This window comes from Pteropus vampyrus, unplaced genomic scaffold, assembly GCF_000151845.1.
Source record: "Pteropus vampyrus isolate Shadow unplaced genomic scaffold, Pvam_2.0 Scaffold238, whole genome shotgun sequence".
Taxonomy (NCBI): Eukaryota; Metazoa; Chordata; class Mammalia; order Chiroptera; family Pteropodidae; genus Pteropus; species Pteropus vampyrus.
Genome location: NW_011889019.1, coordinates 429,676 through 451,834, shown reverse-complemented (window position 1 = coordinate 451,834; position 22,159 = coordinate 429,676). Strand labels below are relative to the sequence as shown.

Below are 22,159 nucleotides of genomic sequence, written 5' to 3'. Positions count from 1 at the left end.
TAAGTGGAATTATCTTGGTTTTTCCCAGTAGTGACGTTCCTCTTTGGATTCTCTAGAGCAGGGCTATCCAATAGAATAGGACCTTCATGTCGTCCCGCGGCTGCCCAAGGAGTCCTCTCTTTGGCATCTGACACCCCTGGGGGAACCCTTCTTTCCACCTAACCCTGTGTTCCTAAATGTATCTATTTTTCATTATGTTTCTTCACAGGTCTTCAAGTTGGGTGTGTGTGGACAACTCTCTTATCTTCAGGAGTAATTCCCCATTCCCTTCAAGAGTTCTCATGGATTCAAATGGAGTTCGGCAGTTTTGTGTCCATGTGAACAACTGTGAGTAGAAATATGTTGGCTGTTCTTATTGCCTAACGTTTATTGAAAATTGGCTTTGTCTCTGTCCTTTTTTTCCATTTCTTTGTTTTTTTGTTTTAATTTTTTTTTTTTTTTGGTCCTTTGAATTTCTATCATTCTCCCTCTTCTTTTGCCTGTCCACCTGCCCCCTCTTTTTCTTACTAGTGAACATTTGCAGTTTCTTATCCTCTATTGGCTATGGGTCAGAAAACCTATACAGAAATTTAATTTCAATCATCCCTATTAGCCCAGATTATTAAAGATAGACTCTATTCTCCCACTTGCTACAATCTCCATGAAGCGACTCACGGAATCCCCAGTACCTGATACACAGGAGGCATCAAATAATACTTGAATGTTTTTTAGAAGTTAGTCCGCACCAACCTTGTTTTTATTTTATGAGTCAGCACTATAGGAAAAACAGCATTACACTCAGATTTCAGCCTTGCCATTAACTTACCAGCTGCACAAAACTTGGGCAAATCCCTTAGCATTTCCAGTCTCATTTCTTCTGCTGCAAAATGAGAAATAATGCTAGCCCTGGATGTGAAAGTCCTCTGTAACTATAGAAGGCAATGATGATGAGAGGTGGTGGTTATTATTAAGGTTTATAAATAGACATATTAACTTCATATCTTTAGAAGTTAATATGTCTCTTTTTAATGTCTAAGAATCAAAATAATGTTCTCACACAGACTTAAATGTCCCTGAAAGTTAACCCATTCTGATTTCATCTGTTAGTTAGAAAAGAAGTAGCAAAACTATATTTGTTTCAGTAATCAACCAATTCCTGGTTTAAGGGGACTTATAATAAGTCTGCGCTGCCCCATCCTTTCCTAATCTCCCACTGCCTTCTAGTTCCAGCTTTATTATGCTCTAGAGCTATTGCAGTGGTGTCCAGCTGGTCCTCCCTGCTTTTGATCTCCCCTCCTGCCTCCCAGTCCACCCTGCCACTGCTTCTGGACCACTGGTTCTGAACTTTGTTTCCCGAACATCTGAGAGTCACTCCCTTGGAAACTATAGGATACTTCGCATTGTTATTGGTTTATGTGAACATTGTGTCTCCCGAGGTAAATTACCAGCGACTAGAGAAGATGGACCAAATACTCTGTTTGCCCATGGTGCTTAATATTTGCTGATAGTGATCACGAGTAACAGATGTTCTCAGTCAAAGAGTGAGGAAAAGGAGACCAGGAATCAGGAAATCTGTGATCTACTCCTGGCTCTGCCAGATGGCGATGTGGCTTTTTGGAACTCATTTACCTCTCAGGATCCAAATATTCTAATGGGATTGGGCCAGGTGGTCTCTAGGCTTTCGTCCACATCTGAAATACCCTTAAGTTCTGTTAGGTGTGATGCATACTATGTATGATGGTAGAAATTTTTAGGCAAAACTTTTAGAGTTTTAGACAAAAACTCTACTTGTTATCCTTAGCTTATGTTCCTTATTTGCATTATTGCTGCTTACCAGCGGTATCCCTGCGCTAAAGTGAGAGACAAAATGTAAACTTTCTCTGATTCTTTTAAGCCATGAAAAAATTACCGGATGGATATTTACCATATCAGCTTATCTTCTTTCTTAGCTTAAGTTTAACTTTTCTTTCATTTATAAGGATACAAATAACTGCATTTTATATGAGGTAAGTATTTCTTCCATGTGGTTTTCAGGGTCTGAATTCTGAAGGAAATGTTAAATATCTCCTGGAAGCTTTAAAGTCTGAAGATTCAGATCAGAGGCAGAAGGTGGTCTGCAAACCAGCAGCATCAGCATTGCCTGTTCCAGAGCAATGCTTTTAAAACTCCGAAATGCTTGCATTTCACCTGGAGAGTTTGTTAACATGCAGATTCTGACTTACTATGTCAGGGGAGTGGCTTAAGATGATGCTGGAGCTGCTTGTCTGTGCACCACACTTTGAGTAGCAAAGATATAGGAGATACAGAGTGAGTAAGGAGTCTGTAAGTCCCCAGAATTTACAGTTGTGTTTATTTCATACTCTATCAGAAAGCTGAAAAGTCAAATAGTTAAGACTTTGTGATTACAGAAAATAAAGGTCAAGCTTTTGTAATGTAGAATCCTCATTAGCTTTCAGGTCTTGATACCTTTTTGAATCTGTTCAAATGACCATAAGTATATGCAGAATTAAAGGAATTCACATGAGGCATGTTTCTGCTTTGTTTCTTTTTCAAGTTAGCAGAAGACTTGGGTGGTGAAGCAGCATATTGTCCATCACCAGCCACCGTCTGGTCAGTGGACAATGCCAGAGGTCTTTTCTTACATCTATCTCTTGGTTCTGAAGTGCCGTAGGGAGAGGGCTGCAGGAGGTTGGGTAGCTTTACACATTGCTGTAATATAAATTATAGAATTGTTACAGAAAGCACTCCTGTAGAGTGTCTGAAATTTTGAATGTAGAAATTGTAAGGCGAAAAGAATAAAACATGACAAATCCATGTACTTGAGAGATGGAAACATTAGGACTGGTTAGTTGAACTTTAGGGAAAACAGGAAGATTTGGAGGAGACAAATCAAATATTGTCTCCAACTTCACCATGTTCCTATGGAAACAGTACCATTTTGTTGTACTAGAGACTCGTTTGGTGTGGGGCAAACGTCAGCATCATTGAGCCTCCTATTTTCATCACAAATTGCTAATCACACACATTCATGGCATCAGAGACTTGGAACTGACTGGCATTCATTGGCCATATTCTTAGCTCTTAATCATAAAACAATAATTCATTTAACAGATTACATATAAATTAGAAGGTGATAAAAATTAGAATTGTTATCTCCGAAGATGGAATATTGGTTGAGAACCTTCTGGGAAAAATGTTCTAATAAAAGTATATAAATTCGTAAAAATTCTTTTGAGTTTGTGTTTAAGATTAGTGCATTTGTATACTTAACCTTAATGTGTATATATTACACCTCAAAAAAAATCTTTAGAAATTAGTTACTTGGTGTGCAAGATATTAAAAAATGAATTTTTCTGTTATCTAAACCCCTTTTCTTTTTAAAAAACATTTTAGCAAAATTAAACTATTTCCAGGAGCTCCAAAAGGTCAATGCAACCAACTTCCAGGCCCTGGCTACAGAGTTTGGAGGCAGATCATTTACTTCAACATTCCAAACCCAGTCGCCATCACCTTTTTACAGGGTGAGCCTGGGGAAGGGGATGGGATTATTCGCTTCGATTTTTCCCTCATAGCCGACAATTGACAGGGTATCTTTGAGGTACCCTGCTGCAATTAGGTAAACCTTTGTCAGCTCTTTTGGAGGGCAGTATGGTCTACATTAACAAGCTGTTGAGTCCATTTTTGTTTCTACTTTTTCTTTTTCATTATGGACTTTAGTTCAATCTCACTGAATAAATTTCTGCTCTACTTTATTCAGGCTGGGGACCCCATTTTGACTTACTTCCCCCAGTGGTCTGTAATAAGCTTGCTGAAGCAGCCTGCAGGAATTGGAGCCTGGGGACTCTGTGCTGAAAGCAATCCTGCAGGTGAGTCCAGAGCAAAAGTGCCAACTTTTTTGTTCAATTTAAAATAGACTTTCTCATTTACCACCTCCTTAATTCTTTGTGTTCTAAGGTTTCTTGGAGAGTAAAAGTACAACCTGTGCTCGTTTCTTCAAGAACCTGGCAGATAGTTGCACCTCAGATCCAGCCCTCAATGCTGCCTCTTATTATAATTTCACAGTCTTGAAAGTGGGTATCACTTCTCTCCCCATTGTCACCACTGTCGTTTTAAAGTCAACAAGCTTCCCACTGTTGGGTTGTGGGAAAAGTGCTGATTGGAATTCAGAATGCCTGAGAGCTACATAAAAGACTCTATCATCTGAAAAAGATGAAAGAATTAGGGCTATAGAGCCACAGTAAGAGATTCTCACCCTCCTGGCTAATCGGATTGCTTGGGAGGATGGAAGCGGTGACATCTCACTATTTCACCAAAACTACTTTTTTGCCATTCAGTAGAGGTCTAGCTCAGCGTAGGTGGGCATCACAGTTTATCCAACCTCCCCTCAGCTCTACTCCTGGCATTTTAGTATAAAGAAGAGTCAGGTAGAAGAAAGGAAGCAAATCATTCTAATATGTTGATTTTTTTACCCCCCAAATCTAAGGCATATGCATAGCCATTTTCTTGTTTTTCTTTTATTCTAGATTCCAATAGGTATGACTGATCCACAGAATATGAAGGTATGATGCTATTTATTGGGAAAAAATAAAGAGAATATCTGGTCCCTTTGCATCTGAGGCAATTTTAGTTTAGATCATCATAGCAAAAGAAAATATATGTATGCTATATCAAACAAAGCGTGAAGCTGAAACAATGTTTTCCATATGTTTAATGTTCTATATGATTAATAAGTATATGAAATAAGAATTTGAAAGGTTTGATAAGTTTAGGAAACATTGGGTTAAACTTAAAGTTAAACACTATACTTAGGGTGGACTTCTTAGAATCTTTAATATGCTCGAGGGCCTTGTTAATCTTTAAGAGGCCGGTATCGAACATAGTATTTCTAAAACTTATTTGACCATGGCACCTTTATTTTGTATCTAATAGAATTAATGTTCTGAGAAATATGTTTTGAGAAGTGCTGATTTAGAATAACTTGAACTTAAGTTGTAGGCTGGCAATGGAAGGATAAAGACAGGCGATGGTTAAAAATGAAAAATGCTTATTTCAGCATGACATGTAGCTGGAAGAGAAAATGCTGCTTTCCATTTTAGTTGATTCGCTTCTTTCCCTTGATAGTTCCAGGTTCCTGTAACACTTGTCTCAGAAGCTCGTTCTCCTCTGTTGGCTGGAAACACGTGTCAGAATGTTGTTTCCCAGGTAGGGATGCTGACCTCAGGTTCTGGACCGATGTATGTTGATCAACATCACTGAGGTGCCTCATCTTTCATTAAATACCAGACCAACCCCACATGAATTTTTTGTGCGTTACCGGAAACTTAACATGTCAAGAATGGAGCCCATCCCCTTCCTCCCTGCTGTGTTTTGGCATCGTCCTCCAGTATTTCATGCGCATTAAGAACATTAAGATTATTTCTGACTCCTCTTTCTTTGTCCATATTCAATCTATCATGGTTCTTACTGACCACATTTTCTTCTGTTGACAAAGCCAGTATCATCTGAAAATCTGAAATAGACTAATCAATTTCTGCTCCTCTTCTCTCTCTTCTAATCAACCTACAGAACTAAGAATTATCTTAAAGCATAATTTTAAAGACTGTGCTCAGAAATCAAAGGTTACCTTCAATTGCTTATAACTTCCATCTCCAGTTACTATCTTTATTCTTCCTCAGACATGGGGAGAGCCAAGTAAACCAGGTTTCCATTCCATGCTCACCTCTGCGTGTGCTACTTGCCTTCCTCTGCACACAATCAAAACTTATTTTTCTTCTCTTTCAGTTTTTACCATAAACTCAGCTCTCCCATTAACTCTTTAAAAGAGCTCCGTCCAGTCTCTTTTTTCATGTATAGATATAATATGAAGTCAACTTTATCTTTTCATGGTATTTATGTGTGGCGTTTTTTAAGATTACTTATTTATTCTCTCTCCAGTTATTTTTTATTGAGATATAATTGCTATAGGATGTATTAGTTTTAGATGTATAGTACAATGATTTGAAATACAAATATGTTGTGAAATGATTACCACAGGAAGTTTAGTTCACATCCATCACCACACGGTAATATTTTTTTCTTGCAATGAGAGCTTTCAATATCTACTTTTAGCAACTTTCAAATATACAGTATTGTTAACCATAGTCACCATGTCGTACCCTCATTCAGTTATAATAAAACTCTTACAGACAGAAAATCATCTGTCTTAAACATAATTGGCCTGCTAAATAATTTTTATTAATTGATTCTACTTTTGTATTTCAGGTCATCTATGAGATAGAGACCAATGGGACTTTTGGAATCCAGAAAGTCTTTGTCAGTTTTGGACAAACCAACCTGACCGTCGAGCCAGGCACTTCCTTACAGCAGCAGTTCATCATTCGCTTCAGGGTTAGGGCACTTCTATGGGGGATTAAGAGGGGAAGACGTATCGGGTTAGAAATAGTTACTCTGCTTCTGTAACACATGTGAAATAGAATAAGAATTCGAAGGCCTAGTTCAGGCTGTCAGGTGAGGGAGGCCTCAAAATTTAATATCTCATAATTTAGCCATAAGTAATAGGGATTCAGTAATGTTTATTCATTAACATTTTCTCTCATTCTCTATCTGGCCCCCAGCAAAGCAGGACTTCAATGTCAAGTCCAAACTCTTGTATTAAATAGTCATTTTGAGTTGTATATTCAGCCAGCATCGCACAGAAATGCTTTAACTAGCTTTTCTCATATTCCCGGGCATTCAGTCAGTTTTTGTTTTTTTTTTTTACTTTTACTCTTTATATTACTCTTTATATTTTATTTGCGCTTACACGCTATAATGAGCATGAGTTTTTGCCTATGTGTATTTATGAACATGTAAAAAATATAATGTGATGATTTTCTTCATTTCCCATTTAATCTAACTTTCTAACCTTGATCACTACCTTTTGGCTTTCTTCTTTTTTCTTCTTTTTGAACCCAGCAGAGTCCAGTTTCTTCCCAACTCTGCCCTCAACTGATCATCCAAGTCTCATGATTCTCAGAGTTCATCTCTGGAACATCTATAGTTAATTAAAATATATTTCTGAATTACTTAAATTCCTTTCATTTTCATCCAGGCTGAACATAGCCCTAAATTGATAGTAATTTTTGAGAAACAGCATTGATAGATCCTTGGTTATAATCCTTGGCAGAAGTAGCTTATTAACATAGTAGTAGTGAATTGATAGAGTGAATTTCAATATTCAGATCACTCAGGATATACTTTAGGGGGAAAAACAGGAAAAGTCATTGGAGCAGACATTTCTGCAAAACACTACACTGTGGAAGGAAGCCAGTTGTTCAGTGCAGCCAACTTCTTGCATCGCATATGAAGCCAAGCAGTGGAAGGTGGGAGAGCATGCTTTTTTTTTCCATAAGTGACTTTTCTTCACTCTTTCTGCAGGCTTTTCAACAGAGCTCAGCTGCTTCTCTTCCGGGTCCTAGAAGTGGAAATCCTGGCTATATTGTTGGGAAGCCACTCTTGTCTCTAACTGATGACATAAGTCACACAGTATCCTTTTTGGCCTATTGTAGCCTAATGAGAAAACTACAGCTGCTGATCTTTTGGATTTTCCAATCTAAGGTCCCCCCATTTTTTAGGTATCCAGGACTTCCTTTTCCAAACCATTAATACAGTGTTCTCAAATGCGGATGCGACCAAAGGCTTTAAAACAATGTTAGATTGGCCGAAGTGAGGATCATGACTAACTTCTGTTTTAATAACTTTTGTATTTATATGCTGATTAAATTCATGTGGTTAACCATATTCAGAAAAAAAAACCTAATTATTTCTGTGTTTTTTAATTACTAGAGGAAGAAAATCGTGACTTGAACGATAATATTAATTTAGTGTTAAGGAAACAATGAGAGCATAAATTTTCCAATCTGCCTACTTTTTTTTCTGTTATCTCCTTGACCATCGCTTTCCACCTCAGATGACCCTCTTGCAGAGCCGGGGGGATGGAATTTGCTCTGTTAAGCGACACAAAGTACAGTTTGGAGTAAATGCAATGTCTGGATGCAAGTTCAGGTAATTCTTTGCTTTCGCATCATTTCGCATCAGTTCAGAGAATGCTGGTAAGGAATAGTCTTATAATCTAAATAATATTAATATTGCTAAGAGTTTTCTGACAGTCTTCTGTATCTAAGGATTATTTCTTTTATAGTATTATTTCTAAAGTTTGGATTAATATACTAACATGGTTATATTATTATGTTAGCATTGGACTCCAGCCTCCATGGTTTTTAATTTCAGGCTGAAAAAGCTAGACTGCAGCCACCTGCAGCAGGAAATGTATGAGACTCTTCATGGGAGGCCCAGACCGGAGCGTGTTGGCATCTTTGGTAATGCTGACGCAGCCCAGAAGGGAGAGTGGACCAGGATCTTCAGTAGGAACTGCAGTGTTTCAGTAAGGAAAGAAATACATGTTCTGACCGAGACTTACTTTCCCCTTTTGTTTGTAAATTATGGATATTAAAATTAAGACCAGCCCTATTTCTCTAGTTGATGTGGTTGTTAGAAGAAGAATAATATAAGAAATCATGCCCATTTGATGTTATTATTTCAGGTTAGGTTTACACCTAACTTATTTTCCTTTCTTGGGAAAAAATTTGAAGGTAGAAAATCTAGAGATTGTTCTGTGATTCAAAATCAACCTTACTCATAGTAAGAAAAAAAAGTATATTTTATATATATTTCAGATATTCTCTTATATTCTGGAATGTTGTTCAGCCCGATTTTTTGAGATTGAAATTGTGCTCTTTCTGTTATAAAAATGTATATTCTTACACTTATATTTAATAAAAATACATTAACAGATTTAAAATTCAAACCATATAGAATGGCATTAAATGAAAAGTAAAAACCTCAACACCTTGCCCTGGAAGTAACCTCATTTAGCTGTTTCAGCTTTTACTTTTTCTGGTGGCCTACAAGATCAGTGCCTAGCAGGTGTATCTCTGGACTCCAGTCTAAGTAAAACAAGGAAATCTGCTGTGCTATTCTGTCTTCTTCCTCTTTTGCTTTCCCCCTACCTCCTCACTTCAGTCAGCTAATTATATTTAATTTTATTTCTTTTTATTTAAAAATTTAAATTACTTTGTGAGTAATAGAAATACTTGAAGTTCAAAAAGCACAAAATAAAAATCTCTCTCCCAGGCAGCTCTTCCCTTCCACAGAGGCAACCAAAGTTAGTCTCTTTCCTTCCATAGATAATACGTGCTCACACAAGTAAATACTCCTATATTCATTTTTTAATCCAAATGATATAAACACTGTTCTGCACCTTGTTTTTTTTCACTTGATCTTAGAGTTTGTTCCATGTTGGTACATAATAAGCCTTCCCATTCTTCACGTAGTATATTTGCCTAGTGTTCCATTATACGGATGAACCACACTTTATTTAACTAGTTGTATTGGTGGAAATTCAGGTTGTTTTCAGCCTTTTGCTATTATACACAATGCGGCATTTTATAGCCTTATTTGGGTACTATTTTATACATGTGAGAGTAAACCTATATGATAAAACCTAGAAGTAGAATTGTTAGATCAAAGTTATATGCATTAAAATATTAATAAATATTGCCAATTCATTCCCCATACAGGTTGTACCAATTTACAGTCCCACCATCCATCTATGAGATTATTTGTTATCTCATGCCTTTATCAATACTATCTTACCAAACTCTTTAATCTTTCTTTTCTCATCTGATAAGTGAAAAATAGCATCCCAGTACATTTTATTTTTCTCTATGAGTCAGGTTGAGTATCTTGACATATAGTTGAACAATTCATATTTTCTTCACTGTGATCTGTTTATAACCCTTGCCCATTTTTATTGAATTACTGCTCTTATGATTTATAGGAAGTCTTTATATGTTTGAGAAATTAGTTTTCTGTCGTGTGATTTGCAGATATTTTTTCCTAGTTTGTCATTTGTCTTTTGACTATTTATGGTATTTTTTGCTATGTAGAAGGTGATTTTTATGTTGTGAAATTTATCAGGTTTTTTTACATTGGAGTTTTAGTTCCGATTTTGAAAGGCCTTTCACCTTAGAGATTATTTTTAAAGTGCCGTTTTTCTCCTTCTCAGCACCATTATGATTTTATTCTTTGTAAACTTTTCCTTTTAAGGAGATTTGGGGTGATAAGTAAACATATATACTTACCCATAATCCAGCCCTTAGGCAACCAAAGTCAAATTGAGTTCTTATAAACCTCAAAGCCACTGACAGAGTGTGGTTTTGGGTGATACATGGCTGAATATAGGAAGGGGCTGGTTAATGACAAGGATGTGGAGAAACTGCAACCCTCAGACGTTGTTGGTGGGACTGCAAAATGGTATAGTCACTTGGGAAACAATTTGAGAGTTCCTTAATAAATTAAACACAGTCTGTCTGCTCCTTTTCCTAGTTTATACATGTTATTGCCTATGTCTAAGCCTTACTATAAAAAAGTATGAAGCTAGAAAACTATTTGAGAATAGTTTGTATCTGCTAAGTTATAGTAACCTCCTGATTGATATCATCACTTCTATCAATCCTTCCTGCATCTTGGAATTAATCCTGGAATCAGTTTGTTTGGTTGGACTTTATAATCTAACACCGAAATGTCTTCTTCCTGAACCTTTCACTGCTCCTGTGTTCAAGTTTTTTGCTTTAGTCAAGTGGTTTGCTCAAGACAAGCACCTCGAACGTGCCTGTCACATAGGAGATACTCAGTAACTGTTATTCACTTTAATCAATGAATGTCCCTCCATGGCATCATCCTGTGCAGTTTAGTTGTATACCTTTTTATATGCCATCTCTCTACCTGAATTTTCCTTTAATCCCCATTTCTTCTAGTCACATATTATTCATTCCAGTTCAATGAAGCCATCCTCAATCAGAAATGGCTGTTTCTTCTGACATTCCACAGCACTGACTATGCACCACTTCTTATTACTATTGTACATGGGCTCATGTTTTAGAATATTGGTTTTCCTAAGATCAAGGACAATAATATGGTCTATTGTGAACTTTTTTGTTCTCTCTAAGCCACATCGCCTTCTCTGTCACTAGATAATGTTTAAGAAATAGTAGCTACGTAATGCATGGCAACCATCAGCAATTCAAGCAGTTGCTTCTTTATCTTTCTGCAGGCTATGCATTGTACTTCCTGTTGCGTCATACCAGTTTCCCTGGAGATTCAGGTATTGTGGGCGTATATAGGCCTCCAGTCCAATCCACAAGCTCATGTGTCGAGAGCCCGATTCCTATACCAGTGCCAGTCTATACAGGTAAGTCATGGCTCATAAAGGCCACTGACCCTTGCAAACCTGTCTGTCAACCATATGATTACCAGATCATTTGTAACTTCTGAGAGTCAGTTTATGCTGCCAGCTAATATTTGGCTATACAACTTTCAAGTCAATCCTCCCTGCCTGGTTACTGAAATTAGCATGTTGTCATGGTGAATACAATTTATATCCTTTTTCCCCCATTTTATTTATTTATTTATTTTTAATTTCCTGAATCCAGAATATAGTACAAGTTAAATTCTTTTAAATTATCATACCAGTGTGTATTCAATGTGATAGTCACGCACTTATCCAAGTCTCTGAGCCTTGTGATTGCTGTTAAAGTTACTTCTGTGACTAGCTTGTAGTCATCAATTCTTGGTTGATTGCGCTTCATTAAAATAAGTAATTTTAGTGTGTTGTAAACATTTTTTAAATGCCAGACACTAAGGAGTCACAATTTGCAATATGAAAAACACTTTTAGAGAATATATCTCTGACTACATTTCAAAGCTAATTGTATTGTTTTCTTTAATAAATGCCTTTTATTCATTATGACTGGAAGTTGTCAGTGTTACCTCAATCAAATAGCATGTGCTAGAAAAACTGCCAGTCTAGCTAGCTGCCAGTTTGTTTTTGTGGTTCTTAATCTTACGGACCCCCATTGAGAATCTGTTAAAAGCTATTCCTTTACTAGAAAAATGCACAGACACACATTCTTTATATAGTTTCAAGGGATTTATTGATTTCTTGAAGCCAGGCTAAGAACCTCTGCCACAATCATGATTAAATAGGCAACAGAAGGCTATACCATCTAGGTTTGTATAAGTACACTCTACGATGTTTGCACAACAATGAAATAGCTTAACCCATTCCCCTTCTGCCCCAGAATACTCACCAGCAGCACTCGTGGCTGCAGCATTTACCCCAAGGTTACTTGCCGACTACAGTCCTAACCTTACCGTTAAAATTTGCCATGAAATGTACTTTTATTATTATTTTCACATTGCTCTAGTACATCAGTAGTCTTTGGAAACAAATGACATCATTCTATTTATATTATAAGTTTTATAGCATTTATAGTTTTTAGTAGTGGTATTTCCATTTACAAAGTATAGTAATTCTCAATTGCTATAAAGAAAAAAATGTCAAATCCAAGAAAATGTAGCATTCTTATGTGTGATGTTAAATTAATGCTGGCAGTAAGCCGCACTTTTTTTTCTAAATGGGAAAAGGGCTAATGACACATTTCTCAGATTGCGTCCCCATTATTAAAGAGTCATATGACTATGTTATATATAAATAATTCATTAATTATTTTTCAGAGATTATTATTTTCAATTTAATTTTATTTAAATCAATAATTCTCCTAAAATCAGTGGTAATACCAGATATAAGCTGACTTCTCCTTAAAAATAATGTACTTATTTGAGGAAAAATTACATTTATATGGGCCCTTACAATGTACTTTATGGTTAAATAAATTCTAACCATCATAAAAGAAATCACCATATCTGATTGTGTTAGATTAAAAGAGACTCATGAATATAACAAAGAGATGCAGTTCACGTTTTTGCATTGGGATTCTGATTTGGACAAACAATTGTAAAACGCATTTTGCAATAGTTGGGAAAACTTGAATATGGACTATACTTTGGCTAGAAAGATATATTACTAACATGACAAGGTAGAAGTTAATTAATTAATTAATTTTTATGCTGACATTGGTTAATGAAATCTGGTAAGTTTCAGCTGAACATTTTAACAGTAAGGCATATATATATTTACATTGTGTGTTCACGTCCCACAGTTAGGTTAATTTTTTTTAAAAGCAAATTACAAAACACTGAAATAGTGTTGGCTACATAGCATTTGGTAATTCATATATGGATGTTTTGTGGTTAGATAAAGACATAGATGTTAATAGTGGTATTCTTAGTGATGGAAATATAGTGTTTCTTATTTTCACTTATCTATATTCTTTAACAAATTTATTTTACTGCTTTTATAGTAAAATTCCTTAAAGTCACTAGGAAAACATCCAAAAACAATTAGATGTTATTTTAAAGATGAATTGATTCAGTTTTATTTACACTAGCATGAAAAAAACATGAAATACTTAGGAACAAGTACTTAAGACCACTTCACTATAAAACATTACTGAGAGAAATTATAGGGGACCTAAATAAATGGAGAGATATACCATGTTCTTGAAGTAGAAGATTCAGCATTAAAGTATCTGTCCCCAAATGGATCTATAGATTCAATGCAAACCCACAAAAAAATCCTAGCGGGCATTTTTGTAGAAATTGACAAGCTGAGTCTAAAATTTACATGAAAATGCAAAGGAATTAGAACAACCAAAACAATTTTGAAAAAGAACAACAAAGTTGGAAGACTTCCTCTACTGATTTCAAGATTTACTCTAAACCTTAGACAGTATGGTACTTGTGTAAGGACAAATAGACCAAATAGTCAGAATAAAGAGTCCAAAAAATAGATCCACAAGTCAAATCAATTCAATGGGAAAAGGACTTTTTTAAAAAAACAGTAGGTGCTCGAACAGCCAGATAAAACTGGAAGTAATGGATAAACATACTGAGGCGGGGGAGGGGAGATCAACTAACTCCATACACAAAAAAGTACTTACGCCTGGATCATAGACCTATACATAGACCTTAAATCCAGGGTCATAAAGCTTCTAAAAGAAACATAGGAAAATATCTTTGCAGATTTTAAGTAGGCAAAGATTTCTTGGACAGGTAACAAAAATCATTAAATCTCTGCTCATCAAAAGACATCATCATGAAAATGAAAAGGCAGGCTACAGTTTGAGAAAAAATATTTCTCAATGCATTATGGACAAAATTTATGTCCAGAATATAAAAAGAATGCCTAAAAATAAATTCAAAGACCAAAAACAAAACAAAACGGGCAAAGATTTGAACAAATTTTTTACCAAAAGGGACAAATGGCCAATAAACATGAAAAGGTACTCAATATCATTAGTCCTTAGGGATATACAAAATTAAAACTACAAGACAGCACTCAGAATATTCAATAGAGAATTTACTAGAATAGCTAAAATCAAAAAGATTGATAACATGGAATGTTGCAAGAATATAGAACAATTGGAATTCTCATACATGGCTAATAGGAATGAAAAATGGTATAACCTCTTGGTCTTTACAAATTCACCTTCCCCATGACCCAGCAATTTTTACTCCCGCATATTTACCCAAAAGAAATGAAAACATATGTCCAAGACAAGATTTGTATCAGAATGTTCACAGCAGCCTTTTTCGTGATAACACAAAATTGGAAAATCCCAATTACCCATCATCAAAAGAATGAGCAAATTGTGGTATATTCACATAATGGAATACTACTCAGCAATAAAACAATGAATTACTGGTATGCAAAACAACATGGATGTATCACAAAAACATTCATCTTGAGTGAAAGAAGCCAATCACTTGAAAAAAACACTGTAAGATTCCACTTGTATGCAGCAGAAGAATTGGCAAAACTAATCTTTAGTGACAAAAGTCAGAAAGTAGTTGCTTCTTAGAAAGGGGCAGGGAATAAACTGAAAAGAGGCAAAAAAGAACTTTCTGAGAAGATGGACATATTCCAGTTCTTGTTTGGGGTGTTGGCTACATAGCATATACAACTGGCAAAACTCACTGAACTGAACATTTATGTGTACTTTTCTTCACATATAAAATAGTACCTCAATAAAAAAGTTAAAATGAAATAAAAAGACATTTAAGAAAAATGGGGAGAAATATTTGTAATACATGTACCTGACAAAATTCTTGTAGTAGAATAAAAAATTCTAACAGCTTATTAATGAGTTATACACCTGAGTCTGAAATATGTAGCTACAAAAGATAAATCAAAGAGATGGCAGCCACAGTTTTTTCTCTGATAATGATAGTTTTCATTTGTAATGATTTGACATGCAGATTAGCATATACTAGTTTAAAAACTGAGATTATGTAAATGTAAAGTAGTAATATACAGAGTATACTTCTTATTACCAAAGCCAAACAAAACCAATCTAAACTTTTCATGTTGTTACAAAGTAAATCTTATTTTGAGACAATGGATTTTGCTGCATGTAAACTGAAGCCAAAATATATATATATTTATTTTTAGTAGTGGTATATATATATATATATATATCTCCTAAACCTCACAAAATGTTAAAATAGTGTTGTTGGTGGTGATTTCTGAAGTAAACATCATAAAATAGTTTAAAGTAGAAGTAAATTAAATCAACCATGTATAACAACTGGATCCCTAGTAAAACAAATGAGCTGACTTGGCTATATGCCTTTTGTTGACTCGATAAAAGAGATGAGATGACTGGACTTTGAGGGAGGTTGTTGGGGTTGTTTTTTTTAGGTTTTTTTTTTTTTCAGTGTTCTTGCTGCACATGCTAAATAGTGAATTCTCTCATTTTGTTTATACATAACTTTTAAAATGCAAATGGAAAAAAATTTAGACTTTAGAATTCAAATATAACACACTGAACTGAACTCCGAAAGCTTGTTCTTTATGTGGTACTAAAGCAGATTCTAAAATGGGTCAATAACAATCATTATTATCCAATGACCTGGCAAGTGCATTCAAAGTTCTTTTTAATTTAGTTGGTGTTATCTACTAGACTGCATTTGTTCTAAGCCTACACACAATTTTAGAGGCAATATTTTTAATATATGAAGAATAAGCATGTCATCTGACATGTTAGTTAATAAATACATAAGTATATGAATGACGTACAACCTTTAGGGATCCTAATGACATTGTAGTGGGAAGGATAAGGGGTCAAAGTGATCTATAATTGCCGGCTCTTAAATAGCTATGGCATACTTTCTACCTCGTGACCTATTATCTCTTGTTACTTTATATTAGTTCCCTGTTTCCAAAAATACCTCTATTCATTTGTCAAAAATGAAATCTTTATCAAGTGCTTACTTTGCCATGTACCATGCCTGGTGCTAGGCATAGCATGGTAAATGAGATAGACTTTGTCCCTGTTCTTATGGAAGGTGTGGGGCAATACTGAAGTGAAGCTTTGAACACTGTTACAGAAATTCACCAGGAGACGCTGATAACCTGGGCCCAGGTAGGGAGCTGTGATAGCTGCAGGAAGTAGATTGTTGAGAAAATTTAAGGGTGTCACATGTAGGACTTGGATTGGAGGTTGGATATGGAGGTTGAGAGAAAATGAGTAAAGGACGATGGGTACGTTTTTAGTTTTGGAATTTCGTTCAGTTGTTTTATATCTCATGTGATACCCTATTGACTAACAAATATAATTTTGCTTTTCACAGTGACCCTTATATTTTTTTATCCCCAGTTCCCCTCACCACCCTCCTTCTTTTTTTAAATTTGGCATGTATTCCTAAGGTTTTCTTCCCTTGTTTTGTTGTTTTAGAAGGCTATCTTCAAGCAACTTGAATCCAATTTGCCTATAGAGTGCCTAGAAATATACATTTCTGAGACGGTCTTTAACCATTGACTTAAGGGCGAAGGAATATGAAAGCCCAACTCCCTTGCACTGGGTTGGGATGACACAAGTTGTTGGGACTGTGAAGACTACTTTATATTTCAGAGTTCCCCTGAAGATTAGGCTAATGCTAGATAACGATATGATTTGTCAAATGAATTAATAATTGTAAATTTTAATTTATCAAAATAACAGACATATATTTTTAAAGGCAAAAAACTGCCAGAAAAGAGGATCTAATAACAAAAAGTAAAGTCTCATATCTCCCTCACCATCCTGCTTTCCAGAAATTACCTGTTAAACTCTTTTAATCTTTCTTCTGGCATTTATCTTGATTTCTAAGCAATATTTTATTCTGTTATCTCTTGACTCAGGAGTTTAAAGATAATCTGTTGTCTTCCTCTTTTGGTCTCCTCCTGACCCTCTCACTACTCTTCCAATGTAGTTATATCAAAATGTTTTATTAAATCAATATTCAGTGTTTCACTATTATGATTATGTAAGTATGTTGATCCAAGGAGTTAAATCTTTGTGAAACTTTTTATTCTTCCTGAAATTAATAATTGCCTCCTATTTCATTTTTTTACTTTTCTTTGAGCTAATGGCTAAGACTTTTCACACTCTGTAAAATTTCTCAATGCAGCTGAACTTGTCATATAGTGTTATCACTTCTACCTTTCCTATGTGTTTTCTGCAGAGTCCTCCATAACCCAATGTAATATGGACTGTTTACTGCCCAGCAGTCGTAATGGGACTTAACAATTGTCGTCTTGGGAATTCTTCTTCTCACTTGTGTTAAATTTACTGTTTCCTGGACACTACTATTTCCTTTTTCTTGGTTTACTCTCTTGTTTTGGTGGAGCTCATATTCTAATTACCCCTTTGAGAAAAGGCATTTTTTTCTTTAGTTCACACATCTAAAGATAACTTCTTTCCTTTCATTCAGCCATCACCACCACCCCTACCACCATCATCGTCATCATCCATAGTTGATCATTTGGCTAGGTATAAAATTCTAGATGAAAAATGATTTTCACTCATAATTTTGAAAGCATTCTTCCATTGTCCTCTAGTTTCCAATACTGGTGTTCAGACACCATTTTAAGATCTTTTTACTCTTAGTAATCCGACGCTTCCACAATATTGCGCCTTGGGTAGGTTTTTTTTCTTCATCTATCATACCAAATAATTCATGGGATTTTTGACTCTGAACACTCAGTGCTGATAATTTTAAATTATTATTAATGACATGTTTAATAATTTCTTTCCCACTATTTTCTCTGATCTCTCTTTTTGGAACTCCTGTTAATCTGTTCCAGGGTCACTAGACTGATTCTCTAATTTTATTTCCTTTTATCGCATATTATTTCTTTAGCTTTTTGTTCTTTCTAGAAGAGTTCCTTGCATTTGTCTTTCACCTTTTTACTGATTTTTTTTTTTTATTTTGGCTATCACATTTTTAATATATAAGAGTTCTTTCTTATTCTTTTTCTTTTCTTAACATCCTTATATATCTTCTAAGGTATTAACAACTTTTTATCTTCATCTTTCCTTGTCTCCATTTCCTCTGAGTTTATTTATTCTTCCCATTTGGTACAGTTTTTCTAATGTGTGAGCTTATTCCACATGCCCAGCAATTTCTAGGTGTCTATCCAAAATAAGAGTAAGCTTTTAAGATCAAAAGCTTTGTGATCATGAGTGAGATTTACTGACTTGCAGCCTTTACTATAGGGCAGTTAGATACAGTTGATTTTGGGATTGTGGAACTGCCAGATGTATCTTTGTGTCTTTTTGCTGAAACTGAATTTTCTTCAGAAAAGACCCTTCTAACTGAAGGGTATGGGTAAAAGACCATCTGTCAGTATCTTGGTGCTAGATGGGGAAAATGATACAATTACCAAGTATCATTATACTTGGTAATTGCCCTATTTTTTGTTCTATACCTCACTCCACCCTTTTCTATACCCAGCATCTCTAAATACAAAAATTCTCTGGTTTGAATTGTACAATCTCTTCTTGAGGTGGAGAAGGGGTTGTTGCTTGATTGCTGGAATCAGGATTCCCTTGGCAGCTTCAGCCTAAGCTGGCTGTCCTTGCAACGTATGTAGCTTTTACAGTGCCTCAGAAGTTACATTAGTTCTTAAGCCAAGTCCCTCACAGGCTTCACTGTTTACAAAACAGAATCCAAAGAGTTAGTATGACATGTAAGATTATCATAGCAGTGGCCCCACACCCATTTTTAAAAAGTTCCTAGAAGGATTATTTTGGGGAAAATTGTGTTCCCAGTGTCTGGTTGGTATTCGCTATTGCTAAAAACCACAGCAAATAATCAGAGTGAAGGTAGGTAAATGGAGAAAATATTCATTTCTGGTTTAAGAAGATAGTTATTTACTGTCAAATTATAATCAGAAGTTTGCTTGTTGAGCACATTAGAACAAAGGGAATTCATTTTAGATAAACATGATTCCAGTCACCAGACTGCAACCATATCTACCAAAAGCTATGTCCATTAGATCAGATATTTGAGTCAGCTTGACAGGGTTTCTCCTCCTGGGATCATCTGTTGTATTTGACTTGAATTGGCAGGTGGTTGGGAGAATCCTTTCTAACTGAAAATATGTAAATCTGATGTTTTTTTTTTTTTTTAAACTACATTACTGAGTTCTTTGCATTTTCTATGAAGTTTCAAATTTCTTTCTACTTCAAATTTCTACTACTTCCACTAGTACATGTGTACTGTTTCAGAGACTGGAGCCTTCTGGGACCTGATAAGGTAGAGCTGCTAAGCATGGAATAGCAGCAGTTCTGCCTTCTGGCCTCTCTGACATAAGGCAGCTCCCTAGTCGGGGGAAGCCAGTCAGTCTTCAGGTAGGTATAATTGTCCATAGTTCGGGTGTCATGGACTGTTGCTAAGAAATTCATTTCCTGTGTCTCATAGAAAGAGAACTACATAGGACCAATATGAGAAAATGGTATGTCTTGCTTAGAGCAATTTGGTTTTGGTCTTTCATTGGGGAAAGTGAGGGCTATTTGCTGACTTGTCATGGACTTTTTTCCTGCAGGATTCCCAACAAGTAACAGAAGTATCTTTGACAACTATTGTGACCTTCGTGGACATTACCCAGAAGCCAGAGCCTCCACGGGGCCAACCTCGAATGGACTGGAAATTGCCATTCGACTTCTTCTTTCCTTTCAAAGTGGCATTCAGCAAAGGAGTAGACTCTCAAAAAGGCTCAGTTTCCCCCATCCTTATCCTGTGTATCTTACTACTTGGACTTCTTAGCCTAGAGTCTAAGTGAAAAAGGATAAGAATCAGATTTCAGTGTTCCCTATGGGAAGTCTTACAGCAGCCTACTTATGTTGGCTAATGACTGTAAAGCATTTAGGATAATAGAGAACCTAACTGAAGGAATCTGTACATGAGAGAAGGGATTTCAGAACAGCAATAAAAGTATCTTATCCTCGCTCTCTGCTTAGTAACCTGCGGAACACTAAGAACACATTAGGTTCTATACTTCTCAAGCAGGCAAGAACACAAAGAGCCCTTCCTCCAGCCCTTCGGGTTGTGTTATGCCTGCTAAAGGTTTGCAAAATCTTCATCTATCTGCCCACAGGCACACTTTGGCCCAACATCAAAGGGAACATGTTTCTACTGTCCCCCAGGTGAACTTGGGAATAGCTACCCTCTGGACTTACTAATTTCAGAGTGCTTTTATTACCCTAAAAAGAAACCCCATGATTCTGCAGACAGATCTAGGGGTATGCTGACATGGTAAGAACCCTTACCCTCTCCCTGCCTGTGTTGGGTACCCCAAGATCATCTCATCTGCAGCAGCCACGTGGGGAAGTGCAGTATTCCAGCAAGTAAGTTTGTCCTGCTCAGCACCAACTGTGGGGAGGAACAAACTTTTCTACCCTCAGAGTTCTTTTGGCTGGTCTGATAGTCAAGTAGACATGGGATGGATTGGCAGGAGAGCATATCAAATGTAACGCATACATATATATGGGAACCCTGCATACGTGGAAGAGTCAGAGACAGAATGAGTATATAAGACACTCTTAGCTAGGGATGGAATAAGACATCTTGGGGTCTTCAAAGGGTCATGGCAGGAGGATAAGAACAGATGTTTAGTAAATAGTTTTTCCTGCCTTATAGATGTCAAAAGAGGTTATCTCTGATAATCTCTTGTTATGGGAAAGGTCCCTAATTCAAGTTCTAGGAGGGGCAGAAGTTTCTCTTGAGCCCTCATATAGGCTTTAACATATAGGCTTTAATTTATAGGAACAAATAGAATTTGTTCCTATAAATTACTGTGTGTGTATTAAACAACAGACAAAACAAAATATCAAAAATATTTCTAAAGGTAAAAAATATGACAAAGAAAAACCACATAATAAATGGGTTAATCTTATAATTAATAAAAATGTTTAATAACAGGAAAAAAAAGAAACTTCAAACTGATTAGCAGTCACTTCCCATTGTCCCTTCCTCACTAGGTTGTAGCGGCCATCAAAGTACTTTCTGTCTCTATAGATTAGCCTACTTTGAACATGTCATGTAAATGGAATCATACAACATGTATGTAGCCTTTTGTGTACGGCTTCTTTCACTTAATGTTTTCAAGGTTCATCTGGTTCATCCATGTTGTATCATGTACCAGTACTTCATTCCTTTTTATGGCTGAATAATATTTCATTGTATGAATATAACATTTTATTTATCCATTCATAAGTTGATTGACATTTGAATTGTTCCTATTCTTTTGGCAATTATGAATAATGCTGCTATGAACATTTGTGTACAAGTTTTGTGCTAGGAGCGGGATTGCTGGGCAATATGGTAACTCTATGTTTAACTTATTAAAGGACTACCGAAGTACTTTCTAGAGTGGCTGAACCATTTTACGAGCCCACTAGCAATTTATGAGGGTTCCAGTTTCTCCATATTCTTGCCAACATGTTATCGTATTTTTATTTAAGCCCTCCTAGTGGATGTGAAATGGGATCTCATTGTGATCGACTGTGCCTTTTTAAACTGTAGTGTATGAGATTTTACACCAGGAATCAGCACATCTGCTCTTCCAAAACAGGAACACCTCAGGTGTTCTTTTCCTCTCTACGCCTCTGCTAATTTGATTAGCTTTGAGCCTGGTTTCCAAACTACACAGAAAGCTGATTGTGGTCATCTTACCTCCAGTCGCTTCCCTGTACCAGACCTTCAGAACATTTTTTAAAGCATCTACACAGCAATGCCATTCCCTACCTTTAGATCCCTTCCTTTGTCTATACAAGTAAGTTATCAGCTATTTGACTAATGGCACAAAAGATCTCTATTGTAATCACGTATTCCATATAAGAAGTAAGTTTTGCTA

The 22,159-nt window shown here is 35.9% G+C and overlaps 1 protein-coding gene across 1 annotated transcript; it reads left to right on the top strand.

The window, feature by feature from the left end:
* Window positions 1–212: 212 nt before the first annotated feature.
* Window positions 213–21,666, top strand: TCTN3 (tectonic family member 3). Its single transcript, XM_011373963.2, has 12 exons — window positions 213–327; window positions 3,373–3,500; window positions 3,737–3,845; window positions 3,934–4,049; window positions 4,503–4,538; window positions 5,101–5,181; window positions 6,241–6,366; window positions 7,396–7,503; window positions 7,928–8,022; window positions 8,248–8,401; window positions 11,132–11,269; window positions 19,850–21,666. Exons 1-12 carry the CDS (start codon window positions 282–284, stop codon window positions 20,084–20,086), a joined length of 1,374 nt encoding a protein of 457 aa, XP_011372265.1. The 5' UTR covers window positions 213–281; the 3' UTR covers window positions 20,087–21,666.
* The last annotated feature ends 493 nt before the right edge of the window (window positions 21,667–22,159 follow it).

Coding starts and splice junctions, on each gene's coding strand:
- TCTN3 (XM_011373963.2), top strand. CDS start 282: ATGGATTCAAATGGAGTTCGGCAGTTTTGTGTCCATGTGAACAACT. Junction 3,501..3,736: donor CGCCATCACCTTTTTACAGG/GTGAGCCTGGGG, acceptor TACTTTATTCAG/GCTGGGGACCCCATTTTGAC. Junction 6,367..7,395: donor AGTTCATCATTCGCTTCAGG/GTTAGGGCACTT, acceptor CTCTTTCTGCAG/GCTTTTCAACAGAGCTCAGC.